General features: G+C 45.2%; 1 protein-coding gene across 9 annotated transcripts in view; it reads left to right on the top strand.

The window, feature by feature from the left end:
- The window catches only part of Syne2 (spectrin repeat containing nuclear envelope protein 2), a 297,565-nt gene that overhangs the window by 114,931 nt on the left and 169,272 nt on the right, over positions 1-13,362 (top strand). For all 9 annotated transcript variants that reach the window (XM_075947894.1, XM_075947893.1, XM_075947890.1 and 6 more), the window contains 9 exons: positions 1,386-1,597; positions 1,747-1,837; positions 2,601-2,716; positions 3,792-3,918; positions 5,138-5,295; positions 7,160-7,307; positions 8,096-8,691; positions 11,844-12,023; positions 13,006-13,156. In XM_075947894.1, the coding sequence (XP_075804009.1) occupies positions 1,386-1,597; positions 1,747-1,837; positions 2,601-2,716; positions 3,792-3,918; positions 5,138-5,295; positions 7,160-7,307; positions 8,096-8,691; positions 11,844-12,023; positions 13,006-13,156 (1,779 nt within the window). The remainder of the gene's footprint in view (positions 1-1,385; positions 1,598-1,746; positions 1,838-2,600; positions 2,717-3,791; positions 3,919-5,137; positions 5,296-7,159; positions 7,308-8,095; positions 8,692-11,843; positions 12,024-13,005; positions 13,157-13,362) is intronic.

Below are 13,362 nucleotides of genomic sequence, written 5' to 3'. Positions count from 1 at the left end.
ATACCTAGATGCAATATATATATATATACATACATACATATATACATACATAAATACACACATGCACAGGCTGTAAAAGGAGCTGTAGTTTTATTATCCTTCACAAATTTCCCCATCTTCTTCTCTTTTCCTAAATGTTTTAGTGTTTGGACAGGATAGCCTACATTTCTCACTTCCATCCATCCTTAGTTGCCACTTTATACCCTCAGATTGTTTATTCATCTGTTTCTGATCGAGCCTGCGTTTCTCTCCAGCAGAGTTTCCCTGGTCTCTGAAGTCTACCCCTGACTGGTGGCTATCACTTATGTTCCTCAGGGACATCAGGCTCACGTGTCTAGAATGGAACCAGTAGCCTCACCTCTCACCCTTTGCTTCCTCCTCTCCTCGCATTTTGGTTACAAATGGCTTTGCTGTCTGTGGTCTTCATCTGCTCCTGCTCCACCCGCCACTGTAGGCTTGGTGACCGAGCCGCTTGGCTCCGTTAGTCCAGCCAGTTCCTCCCTTCTTCATGCCTCACCTCCCTTGTTTTATTAGGAAGAAAATGGCTTCATCATCTTTCACCACAACAATTCACTGTGGGGTTGGGGACAGGGCTGGGGATTGAAATCCAAGGCATCACACACTGAAGACAGGAATTCTACTAATGCAGCAATAGCCCCAGCCCCAGAACTAGCCTTTCAAAACCCAGATCCCATTTTACTGGGTCCTGGTGGTAGCTCTCTCCCCTCTCCAAGGACAGCCCCATCTCTTTAGAAGGCTCCAGGACATCCCTTCAGGGTCTCAGCTTAGGCTGAGCACTCCAACAGCAGCAGGGGACCCGTGCTCTCAGAATGTTTACCACCTGCCATCTTCCATCACTGGTGGAGATGACATCTCTGTGACAGGTTTGTGTCTGAGTTCCCTAGGAGATGGGTTTCTGGGCATGCCCATGGGGGCCATCTTGACTGGCTGATATATAGGACTAGAAACTCCTTCCTGACTTCCTGCTGTGCCGGGCTGTGCTAGGAACCTTGAGATAAACTGAACATCTCATCCTTAACTTGCTTTTGTCAGGATGTTTGACTGTATTCACGGGCAGAGAATCTAAGCCAGTCCTCCATTCACCCTCAGCGCTCTGCGTTCCTTCTGCATCCAACTTGGATGGCTCCCTCTGTGAAGCAGGCCAGTGGTAGTGTGCTCCTAACATCATCGTCTGCATGTCGGTTATTGAACTGGGACTCCTTTAGGGTTGGCTCCCATTATCACTTTTCCCTAGTACCTGTTACCATACCTAACTCATGGCAGACGGTCCATAAAAGAGCATGCTGTCGGTCACAGACACACCTGGAGTTTCTGATCTCGAGTCCTTTGTTGAAGCTCAAATCATGCCTTCTTCCCTCCCGTAGGCTTGCTTCTCTCCGGATAGTGTTGCATGCCAGCTAGAACACCCTGTGGGTGTCTTGAGGGTGCTGTGTGAAGAGCTGACTTCACCAGAGAGTCAACAGGAGTTGAAGAGAGCACTCGGAGATTACAAACAAAAGATAGAGAGACTTCTGAAATGTGCTTCCGAGGTTCATATGACCCTGCAGTCCTCCCAGGCAGGCACGCTGAAGGAGAGGTTGGTACCTTGTAAAAGGAGCCGTGCTTCAGAACAAAGCTAGAAGAAGCCTTTTGTACAATCAAACAACATTAAATATGGTTCATGCTTTTTAAGGTTCCGTATTCCCCTACTCTATTTTAATATGCACTTGTGATTTTTTTTCCTAGGGGTGCCTTGACCACACCTGAGAATGGCAGAAGGGATGCCCACAGCGAGGCACTGCTTGAGACACCAGATAACCAGCTGCCTACTGAAAAGGTGTTGAACGCTGGGGTGTGAGAGTGGGGGGTGCAGGGATATAGTTCACAAAGAAACTCAGTGTAGAAGGCTTAAGTGTACAGCCATCCAGTTCTCGTGAGGGTTTGTTTAGTTATCTGATGGTTTTCATTAACTGAGATTTCCCATTTACAAAACACGAGGAAGACCACCCCTCAAAGAGTTAGGATGATGCCTGGCACAGCTGCAGTGTGCCTAGCAGTCTTCCGAGAATACCAACAGTTGCTCTACAGAGTCCGAAGACCAATTGTGTCTGCTGCTGTTGAGGTTGGATGAAGCTGACCGTGGTCTTCACAGACGACTCCATCATGCTATGATGAACTGGGTCATTTGGATTCTTAGCAGAATGTATTTTGTCTCCCTTGGGAACTGAGTTTGCAAAATTGTTGAAGGTGGAGAAACTGGCATTTACTATACGGCACCATGCAGGGTGCCAGGCAGCAGGTGTTGGGAAGGAATGGGGAATGCCTGTTTTCAGGGCTGTTGCTCTTGACTGAGCCCCTGAGGTCTGATGCAGAGTTTGCATCAGGAACCTGGCTGTTCTCCTTACCAATTAGAAGACCACGGTCGGCCTAGCCAATGTCCTCTGTCCTGCGAGAAGGTTTTGTTCTGAGTGGAGACATATCAGAGACTTGTATTCTCTCCTGATTTTGGATATAAAGAACCAATGGTACATCTCTGAGCATTAAGTTCTTATGTAAATGTGTCTAAGGTTTTGTCTTTACTCTTTTGCATATTTGCTTAGGCAATGGAACCCGTTAAGAACTTTAGCCGGACACCAGAATTGAAGCCTCAGCAAGAAGGAAGGGCTATGGAGAAGGAAGGGAAGGATTGCAGCGCTCTAAGTGACTTATGGGAAAGGTGACTTCTTCTTACACAGTGAAGAGCCACTGAAGCTCTTCCACCAATGACATGTATTTTACATACCCACGCACATGTATACACATACATATATGTACATATACATTTATTTGTGTGTGTGTGTTCTCTTCTTCCAATATAGGTTCTAGGGATTAAGTTCGTGTCATTGTGCTTGGTGGCAGACACCTTTAACTACTAAGATATTTTAACATTTAGCTTTTATTGTTGAACATTAGTTATTTGAAAGCTTATTTAACATTAAGGGTTTTAACATTTATTCATTTGCGATGTGGGTGGGTACAAGGGTATGGAGACTGAGGACAACTTCCACCATGTGGGTCCTGGGGGTCAAAATCAAGTCCTCAGGTTTGGCAGCAGGTGCCTTTGCTCACGGAGCCATTTCACCCGCCTGAGTGTGTGTTTTTCAAACTTGTATTAGTCTTTAGTTGTAATTTTGGCATGCGGCCCTAATTTAAGCAGAAATCCCTTGGGTATTTCCTCATGCACAGTTGATAATAATTTAAAAATATTTATATCTTATTTTTAAATTAAGTAATTTTTAAAAGTTATTTAATTTTTGGTTAGCAAACAAGAAATAGGTGTAGCATGATTAATAAAAGTTCAGAGGCAGAAATTGAGGTTCAACTGGAAGGTCAGAAAAGCAAAACAGCCAGCCACTGGCTCTTACCTCTACCTCAGTCTGAAATGGCGATTCTGCCTCCAGGAAATTCAGAATGAGGCTGGGTGTGAGAACTGTCTCCTCCCGTCTTATACTCCTCCCTAGTGCTGGGATTAAAGGCGTGCATCACTACAGCCCAGTTTCTGTGGCAACTAGTGTGGCAACTGGGATTAAAGGTGTGTGTCACCACTGCCTGGTCTGTAAGGCTGATCAGTGTGGCTGCTTTATTCTCTGAACTTCAGACAAGCTTTATTTATTAAAATACAAATGAAACACCACTACAAATAGGTTTCAGTGTGTCATTTTTCATGTAAATGCATGTATACATATCTCACTGTACTTTGCCCCAGCACCCCTTCCCCATGCTAAGCCATGCTACACTTCGTTTTCTCCCAGGTATGATACACAGAGAGACATTCTTGAGCGGCACCTGCAGGACAGCAACTCCAGGCTCACGTCTGACTTTCCTGGTGGAAGGGAAAGGAGCAGTGCTTGCCTGCAGGGTGAGCTGGCAGAGCTGCAGGTAATTTCTGAAAGTGGCATTCCTCACTGGGGGCGGGGCACTTGTGGCTCCTTTAGAGGATGCAAGTTCAGTTCTCAGCATCCATGTCAGGCAGCTCATTGCCTTCTGTAATTCCTGCTCCAAGTGGTCTGACATCACCCTCTTCTGAACTCCCTCTCCCTCAATCATTCCCCATCTCTCTCTCTCCCTCTCTCTCTCACACACACACACACACACACACACACACACACTTTAAAAGAAAACAGAAACCAGGAAAAGGAATTAGAATATTCCAGCAGTACAAATGTTTAATTGTAAGCCATAAATGAATTTCATTCACTTTTTTTGGCAAGTTTTTTTTTCACTATGTAGACCAGGCTGGCTTTAACTTTCCAGATCATTCTGCCTCTGCCTTGTGAGTGTTGGAATTAAAGGTGTGTGCCACTACGCCTGGCCTTTCATTGATTTTTTTTTTTAATGTATCTAGAAACAGGGTTCATTCCAAGTTTTCTTTGAGTTTAGAATGTAACAATTTTCTATTTAGAGAAAATAGAGTACCTATTATTTTGTGTATGTGCTTTTGTGTATATGCACACGTGTTTGTGTGTATGCATGTGTGCATGTTTGTGTGTACATGTGCTTGTATGTATGTACTTGTGTGAATGTGTATGTGCTTGTATGTGTGTGTATGTGTACATGTACTTGCCCATGTATGTGGAAGCCAGAGGCTAGCCCTGGGTGTCCTGTCTAACACTCTCTACCTTATCTTTTGAGACAGGGTTTTCGGCTGAACCCAGAGCTCTTAGAACCCTCCTTCCTAGGTCCTCCTGTCTCTGCCTCCCAGTGCTGAGATGGCAAAAGTGCAGTCTGTGCTCAGCTCTTTACCTGAGTGATGGGGATCCGGACTCAGTTCCTCATGCTGTGTGGCAGACACTTCTCCAACTGAGCCATCTCTGCAGCTCTCATACTTGTGTGTGTGCGTGTGTGTGTGTGTGTAAGAATTCAGACTGTCAGGTTTGATGACAGATGACCCTATGTTGATCTTTCTTCCTGACTCCCGAGTGAGGGTTGTATGTCATTGTTCCCTGTTCATTTGTGGATGGTTGATGAATGTTGCAAATGCATTTTGACATGGGGCTCTGAATCTGCTCGCGGGTTGGTGAGGTGTCTCGTCATGTGAGGGAAGGGTAAGTGAGCCTCTGACTGGTGACTTGACAGACTGACTCATCCTTTCACGTAGGTCTTCAGAGCGGACACCCATGCTCGCTGGGATGAGCTTGAAGCCACTTCACTGACTCTAGAAAGTCTGGTGAGCGACATGGAGAAGCCCGCACTAGCCCAGGCCAGAGACTTACTAAAGGAAAAAGAACACGAACTTCAGAAGCTTCTGAACACCAGGTATCGCTCAGGTTTGCTGATCGCTAAGAATGGGAGTCACTGTAAGCAAGGCAGCCACTGTGCCATCAAAATTCATGTAGTTTGCACAACCCAACAACAGATGTTCCGTTAATGCTGTCTCTGTGATAAATAAAGCAAGTGAACATGGGAAGAGGTTTGTTTGGGCCCAACATTCAGAGGCTGCAGACCCTGGACGCTTGGTCCTGTTGATTGGGACCATGGTGATAGAGAAGGTCATGGTGGCTGTGTTTGGCAGAGGAAATCTGTCCACTCACTAGCAGCTAAGGGCAGATAGAAACAGAAAGGGGCTGGAGTCCCCCATCCCCTTCACGGTCATTTCCAGTGGTGCCCACAGATCTACCTTCCTCCCACTAGTCCCCATCTACCAATGGTTTGTTCCATCACCACATGGTGTGCATCAGGCGAGGCCAAGTTGCTAACACCCAGGCCTCTGATTACCAATAAGGAAGCAGTTACCGAAAGAGGTTATGTCATACTCAGGAGTATTTTCTAGTTTCAAAGGCCATGTCTCTCCTTGGATATGGACTCCTTCACTTTTAAAATGACAGTATTGACAGTGTTATTATTGTCCTACATAGAACCCAAGGGTGGGGGCTGGAGAGATGGCCCAGCTGCTCAGAGCACTGGCTGTGCATCCAGAGGATCTGATTCAATTTCCAGCACTTACATGGCAGCTCGCAATTTTCTGTAACTCCATTTCCAAGGAATTCATCACCTTCTTCTGGATTCCATGGGCACCAGAAATGTGCATATTACACATACATGCATGTAGGCAAAACACCCATACACATATAAACAAACCAACCAACAAATAATGACTGAACGAATGAATGAGGTTGGGGTTTGTGTCCCCAGTACGTATTCCCGTCTTACATGGGAAGCAGCCAGCACTCAAGAGTCTGTGTGTTACACATCCTGATGTTTTAAATTATTATCAGTGGAGCCTATTATTATCAGTTGGGCCCCATTTATTTCCGTACTTCTGAAAAGCAATTATACTTGTAGTATGGAAATATCACAATTCCATAATTGCAAAAAATAATTTTGAGGCTTATTAGTCCTTACATCCAAGCTAAATTTCATTGTTATCCTTGTATTTCAAAGAAGAAATCTTTGTGTTTCCAAAGAAAAAAATGTGTAGTGGCGTCTGTTAGACTCTCTAGAAGGTTTAGGTGCTGGCACACACTGAAGGGTGGGGAGGAAATGGTGAGTGGAGACATCGGAGGGCTGAGGATGCGGCTCGGCTGGCAGAGAACTCGTTGATGTACAAAGCCTTCCTTCCTGTCCTAAGCACCCTGAAAAGTGGGTGGAGGGCCGTGCACCTGTAATCCTAGGGTTTGGGATTAGAGGTTTGAAGTCACCCTGGCTACAAAGCAAGTTCAAGGCCAGCCTGGGCTACGTAAGACCCTGTCTCAAAAACAAAACAAAACAAATTATCAGCACTAGAGAAGTGAGTTGTAGTTGTTTCAGGCAGACAGGATGGTAGTTAACCCAGGTCTCTTACTAAATAAATGGGTGAATGAATGGTGTGTGTGTGTGTGTGTATTTGGATATATTTTTTTGACATTTTAAATTTTGATTTATCTTTATTTTGGTACTGAGGATCAAATGGAGAGCTTTATGCTTTCTGAACGGCAGTTTAACACTAAGCTACATCCCTGCCTGATTTCTTTGGCACTTTGGATCTGTGGGTTGGGTTTTAATGTGAGGGTTTGTACATGTCATTATATTTATTTTTACTGGGTAACCATTTCCTTCTTTCGGCTAAACGGCAGTGTGAGTATGTTTTTATGGGACAGCCTTTCACTGTTTTCCCATCGCATCTGGTTGGTTTTACCCGCAGAATGGAGTCACTGGAGATGGCCCTGCAGATCGTATTGCCCCTGGAAAAGGAGTGTGCTCTCCTTTGCGGCCCCCATCTGCCCTTCCGTACAGTGACTGTCCAGGACCTGCATCCCGTGAAGGTTGACGGCATCTATCAGAATCTGCAGGTGAATAAATGTTCATTACTTACATGATCTTCAATTCTTCAGACGCTTATAGATGTTCAAAGATCTTTAACCTTTTTTAAACCATAGTGAGATTTAGAGTTTAAACCATAATATAAATACCTTAATAATTTAAACTTGCTATTCATTTCTCATTTGTTCTGTTCCTTGAAGTTTAAAGTAGGTACCAGGAAATAAGTAAAGGGATATTTTCTTTCATTTCAAGATAAAGCCTTTCTTAGGAATGTCTTTAGTGCCTAAATTTCTAAACACTGCAGCTGGCTCACAGGTTGAAGTTGGCATATTCTTCAATTTACTCAACCCTGATCGCATTTTAAATACTTCTCCGGTCACAGACAGGTCACTTCACTGTTGGCCTGTTAGTAATTTCTTTGAAGCAGTATGTGTGTCTATGTACTTGTTTTCTTTAGGGAATTCAGGTATGAGGAAGGTGCTAAAATAAGAAACAGTTGGCATCAGCTCATCCACCACTGAAATGTTCCCTGATTCTAAAATATTCAGCTTTGGTTAAATTCACAAACATTTTTGTAGATCAAATTTAGTCAGCACTTAGTTCTCTCTTAGTGTTTGCCCTGTGTGTTTGTGTGTGTGCATGTGTGCACATGTGCATGTGTGTGTGCATGCGTGTGTTGTGTGTGCGCGCACACGTGAGAGGAGTGTACGTGTAAGTGAGTGCACACACACAAGAGTGAGCATGGTGCTTGAGATTCAATCCAGGGCTGCTCTTTCTCTTTTCACTGTTTTTGTTTTGTTTTACTTTTTAACCTTAGGATATCCGAGATTCCATAGCGAAGCAGATCAGACTGTGTGCCAATTTAGAGGAGCCGCCTGACTCAGTCCCAGTCCTAATGGATTTACACACACTCGATCAGCGTGCAATTCAGGACATTGTGCCGAAATGCAGACTCCAGCTGGAGACCATGAACCAGAAAGTAGAGATGAGTGAAGATGCCCTGAAGGCTCTGGAGGATTTTTTAGCTTCTCTGAGAGCAGCGAAGCTCCCTGAAGACCCTCCTGCCGCGAATGCAGCAGAGGGTACTCTGGCAGTGGGAACTGTGGAGGAAGACATCCTCCTGCTGAAAGAGAAGGCCAGGCCTTTGGATGAACGCTTGAGGATGCTTGGCATAAACATCAAAGATGCCAAGGGAGGGGAGTTTACCACCTGTGAGGAGCTTCTTGGTGCTTTGTCAGTAAAGGTCTCAGACTCGCCCGGCCAGAGTAAACAGGAGGGGCTCACCGAGGACAAGACCTTATTGGAGGCTTGTAGTTCCAGAAATTATGAGCTCTTTAAAAATATTCAAGACATCCAGAATCAGATCAGTAAAATCGGTCTTAAGGATCCCACCGCGCCAGCTGTGAAACATCGGTAAGAACGGTGACATCCACAGTGGCTGTGTTTCCAAATACTTCTGGATCTTTCTGTTCTTATCTCATCACTCTGGTTCATCAGTTCTGCATCACTTTCAACAGACTTTTCACGAGAATTTACTTTAGATTGGTAAATTTCCTCATTTTTTCCCCCTCTGCAGTATGTCTTTTCTTGGACATGGGAGGCGTGGAGCGAGACACTGGTGAAGGACCGAAGTTCTTGGTTCTTCATTCTTCTCTGTGTATTGGGGCATTCCCTTAAGAGTGAAAGCCTAGCATGTTCCACGTAGTTCATATATGACTCAGCTGCTCCTCTCAGTTCTGTTTCCTTCTTCTTAGGATAAAATATGACCAAAGGGGCCCCACAGAGAAAGCATTATTGGCTCCCAGTTTGGAAGGAGGTCATGGTGGGAAATACTGGCCGTGGCTGCTCAAGGCAGCTGCCAGCCGTGATCAGGGAGCAGAGAGCCACAGATGTTAGTGTTCGGGTCACTTTCTGCTTTTGATTCCGTACGGTAACCCCAGTTCAGGGAAGGATACTGCCCACAATTAGTGTGGGTCTTCACAACTCAGTTACTCTAACCTAGATCGTCCTGCACAGGTGTGAGGGAATGCTTGCTCCTTTCGAGTGGACAGTGTCAGCCATCACAAAATGACAGGATCCGTGATTGAAGGCCACATGCCGTCCGTCGCATGTCCCTGTACACCTCAGTTCTGGGGTGGTCTCCTGCCCTGCCCACTCAGAGTCATGCTGAGTTTAAAGGGGCATTGTGGGAACTGAAGGAGTTTGGCAATAGACAAGCCATTTTAATTTCAGCATTCAGAATATGGCTGCCAGATCGCTCGCGAACACTGGGGTATTAGCAGGAGTTGCTCTTGTGGAATCTTTGCCTTCTTAATAAATATTCCAAACCATTCCCGCTCCATCCTCTTAGCCTCTCTGACTTGGCAGTCTCTTAGGAGTTTTTAGCTCACCCAAGTTCCTTAGTAGTTATTATTTAATGTGCCCTTTCCTCCAAAATTCCCCCTCAGGCTCAATGAGACTTTTATCCTGAGAGTGCCCCAGTGTGTAGTGAGGTATTGAACTAATCATTTGTGCAGTTATTACTTCAATGAATTTTAATTCTATGTTCACCAAAAGTAATGGATATTAGTATATGAATCGAGAGCTGTTTGTATATAAATGACAGTTGCATATTCGTGTAGCCATGAGTATAATAATAGATGTCCCATGCCTGACAGTTTAGGGTATTGGGAGTTTTGCACTTAACAAAAGAGGCTGAAAGTTCTCGACTCTTCTAGAGTTTGTTAGTCCCTAGGCGTGGTAGGATATGTAGTATGACTGGTGAGGACTAAACCAGACGTGACAGAGCTGAGTAGGGAAGGAGGAAGAGGTGGCTGATATCTCTGTGAACACAGGTGCATCAAATAAGGTACAAGAGCAGACTGGGTGGCGGCGGTGGTGGTGGTGGCGGTGGCGGCACACACCTTTAATCCCAGCACTCGGGAGGCAGAGGCAGGCGGATCTCTGGGAGTTGAGGCCAGCCTGATCTACAAGAGCAAGTTCTAGGACAGCTAGGACTGTAACACAGAGAAACCCTGTCTCAGAAAACAAAAACAAAATCAAAAAGTACGAGAGCAAGACTTGTAACTCCCTGGGGAAGAGCCTTCTATACTGAGGCATCCGTTGTACAAACCTAGGTGTGAATGTGGAGAGGTGAGGAAGTGAGACAGTATAGCCCTGAGGGGAAGGGAAGGGAGATGGGATGTCAAGGGCAGGATGGGACTGCGTTCTGGCTTTGGCTTCCTCTTTGAGTGTCCTGGATGTCATTAGAGGGTTCTAAGCAGCAGGCAATGATGTGGTTCAAACCACCACTGGTTTTCCATAGCTGATATGCCAAACATAAACTACAGGAGCCTAGGAGCCGTAACCCAGGTGAGGGAGGATGATGGTACATGAACCAGGGGTGAGGTAAAAAATGTTTGGGTGCAGTGTGGTTCCCAGGGTTTGACCTGAGAAGCTGTAAGAATGGACTCACCATTAATACATGAGAAAGACTGACATTTCCCAGCTGCTGAATGACAGATCATGTGTGCTCCTTTTTAGAAACAACAGGTTTGACGTGCCCATTTGACCGTCTGGTAGCCATCTCAACATGACTTAAAGATAAATGCCGTCAGGAGAAAGGTCTGAGCTGGAGATGCACCTCTGAGTCGTCAGGTGCTGCTTAAGGTCGTGAGGTTGACTGAAACTTGCCAAGTAACTGAGTTTAGATGCCCCAGAGGAGGTCCAAGTTGTACCTGCAAGGGTACTCTAAGAGATAACGGGAATAAGGAAGAGCTAGCTGAAGGTTGGGGGTTCAGGGAGATCAAGAGGGGCTTGGGAGCCTTGCCCAGGAAAAAGTGACCATCTGTGTGAGACGCCGTTGGCCAGTGGAAGAGGAGGAGGAAGACCTAGACAGAGCTGGAATTTCTCAGTGTCAGGGCACTAGGAATCTCAATTGCGGTTTAGGTGGATGAGTAAGGATGGAGAGCCGCTGAGAAGTGGGTTCCAGGCCGAGCTGGAGGTGAGAAGGTAGGGCTGGGCAGCTGCAGTTTACATTCATGCCATGGCGTTCTTTCTCCAGACTTGGTTTTCAGGATAAACCCTTAGTTAAGTGGCTCCTTTTTGAATCAGGAGAACTTTTTGTAGACGAAGTGTGTGATGGCCCGTTGTCTCCTTCCTCCTTGGTACCCACCCTTTCTTAGAGGCCTTGCTCAGTTCAACTACCTATCTGTTCCTATCCTGTGTTCTCCACATGTTTCACATGTTCTCCACACGCATGCTCTGTGTATTTTCTCTCATATGCACATACATACATATGTTCACCAAGGGGAAAATGTTGTTGCTTATGGCTTTGTATCTTTATTATATTTAATTAAAATGCCAAATAGTATTCTGGTAATACAAGAAACCGTCTGATCTCTGTAATGAAGGAATACATTCCTGTACTTATTATTCAGGAATTCCTTTGTAGTGGGAATTTTTAATTTTATCATTAATCTCATGAGGACAAGGAAAGCACAATCCTGACATTTCTCATGGTTTTTGTTGAATCAACTACATCAACAGTTGGCTCATACATTTTTTTTTTTAATTCCATACTCAAGGAAAAAATCATTACTCAGGCTGGATAAGGACCTAGATGGATTTGAAGAAGAGAAGATGCGCATACAACAAATGGCTAATTCCCTTCCGAAATTCAAAGACGGCCAAGAGAAAACGGTGATTCAACAGTGTCAAGATACAGCAGCCTTGTGGGAGAGTACAAAAGCCTCTCTCACTGAGTGGTAAGAGACGCATGGCTTCTGAGTGTGAAAATGTGTCTGTGTAGTTAACATTCTGAAGTGTTTGTTTTGGAACCGTGTCCCCTGGACGTCGAGAAGCAAACACAGGGCTTCCTGCTGGAGCTCTCAGGCCACCATCTGTCACATGCAGTGCTGGCACATCCTGGCAGTGCCCACCTCTATGGCTGGGGCCACTTCCCTCCCTGTGTCCTTCAGGAAGCATATGACCTGTTTGCTGCAGGAAGCCCCTGAGCCACCACGCACCTTCCCTTAAATCTCTGGACTCTTATGGTCCTTTCCCCACCCTCCCTTCAGCATGCCCTGTATGCAGATGGAACCTGTGTGTAAGGAAGCCATGATCAAACCTGTCTGTGGCGTATGATCTAGTTTAATTTCATAGATCAGGGCTTCCTTTTTAAAGTTCTATAACTCAGTAGTACCTAGTTATACCAGAAACCAAGTTAGCCACCATATTCTCTGAACTATTTTACTTTCTAAAAAGGTTGAGCCTAAGAATGAGTGGAATAGATTGTCCCATAGGTGGGTTGTGCAATAATCTGATTTAAATTAGTCTCTGATCATGTTAGGGAGGGGGTGTCTTTCCACTGGGTCTTATGGTTGTTGATGAGATGGAAAGCTGGTCCTGTTGAGATGTGCTCCCCAGAGCTTACATGTGTTGACATGTAATCCTGTATATTTCCTAGAGCTTAGATGTGTTAACATGTAATCCTGTATGTCTCCCCAGAGCTTATGTATGTTGACATGTAATCCTGTATATCTCCCAAAGCTTACATGTGTTAACATGTTAACATAATTAGTAAAGGTACGAATCTGGTGATTATTTATACAATCTGTTTGCTATATCACCATTATTGGTAGTATGGCCAAGCCATGTGGAGAGAGAGTCCTGTGTGACTCGTAAGTTGTTTCTACAGCACACACAGCGTTATTTTCAGGCTCTTCTCCCTCCTTGCTTCCTGCATAGCCTTGAACAGTGTGGAAGTGTTCTGGAGCTGTTAAAACAGTATCAGAATTTTAAAAACAACTTGACAGCATTGATTCAAAAAGAAGAGGCCATCATCTCCCAGCAGGCTTCCTACATGGGCAGGGACAACCTGAAGAAGAAGGTTGCAGAGGTGAGTCCACCCTGCCAAAGAGCCATCCTGCATGGTGACGTGGCTGATGAGCCCGACAGGAAAGAGGGTGTGATGAATCCCCTTTGAAGCTTGCTCTAAAAGAATCTAGGGGGCTGGAGAAATGGTTCGGAGGTTTAAAGCACTAGCAGTTTTTCCAGAGGTCCTGAGTTCAATTCCCAGCAACCACATGGTGGCTCACAACCATC

Source organism: Microtus pennsylvanicus, chromosome 14 (assembly GCF_037038515.1).
Source record: "Microtus pennsylvanicus isolate mMicPen1 chromosome 14, mMicPen1.hap1, whole genome shotgun sequence".
NCBI classification, from domain to species: domain Eukaryota; kingdom Metazoa; phylum Chordata; class Mammalia; order Rodentia; family Cricetidae; genus Microtus; species Microtus pennsylvanicus.
The sequence above is the reverse complement of the archived record's forward strand: the minus strand, read 5'-3'. Positions and strand labels throughout refer to the sequence as shown.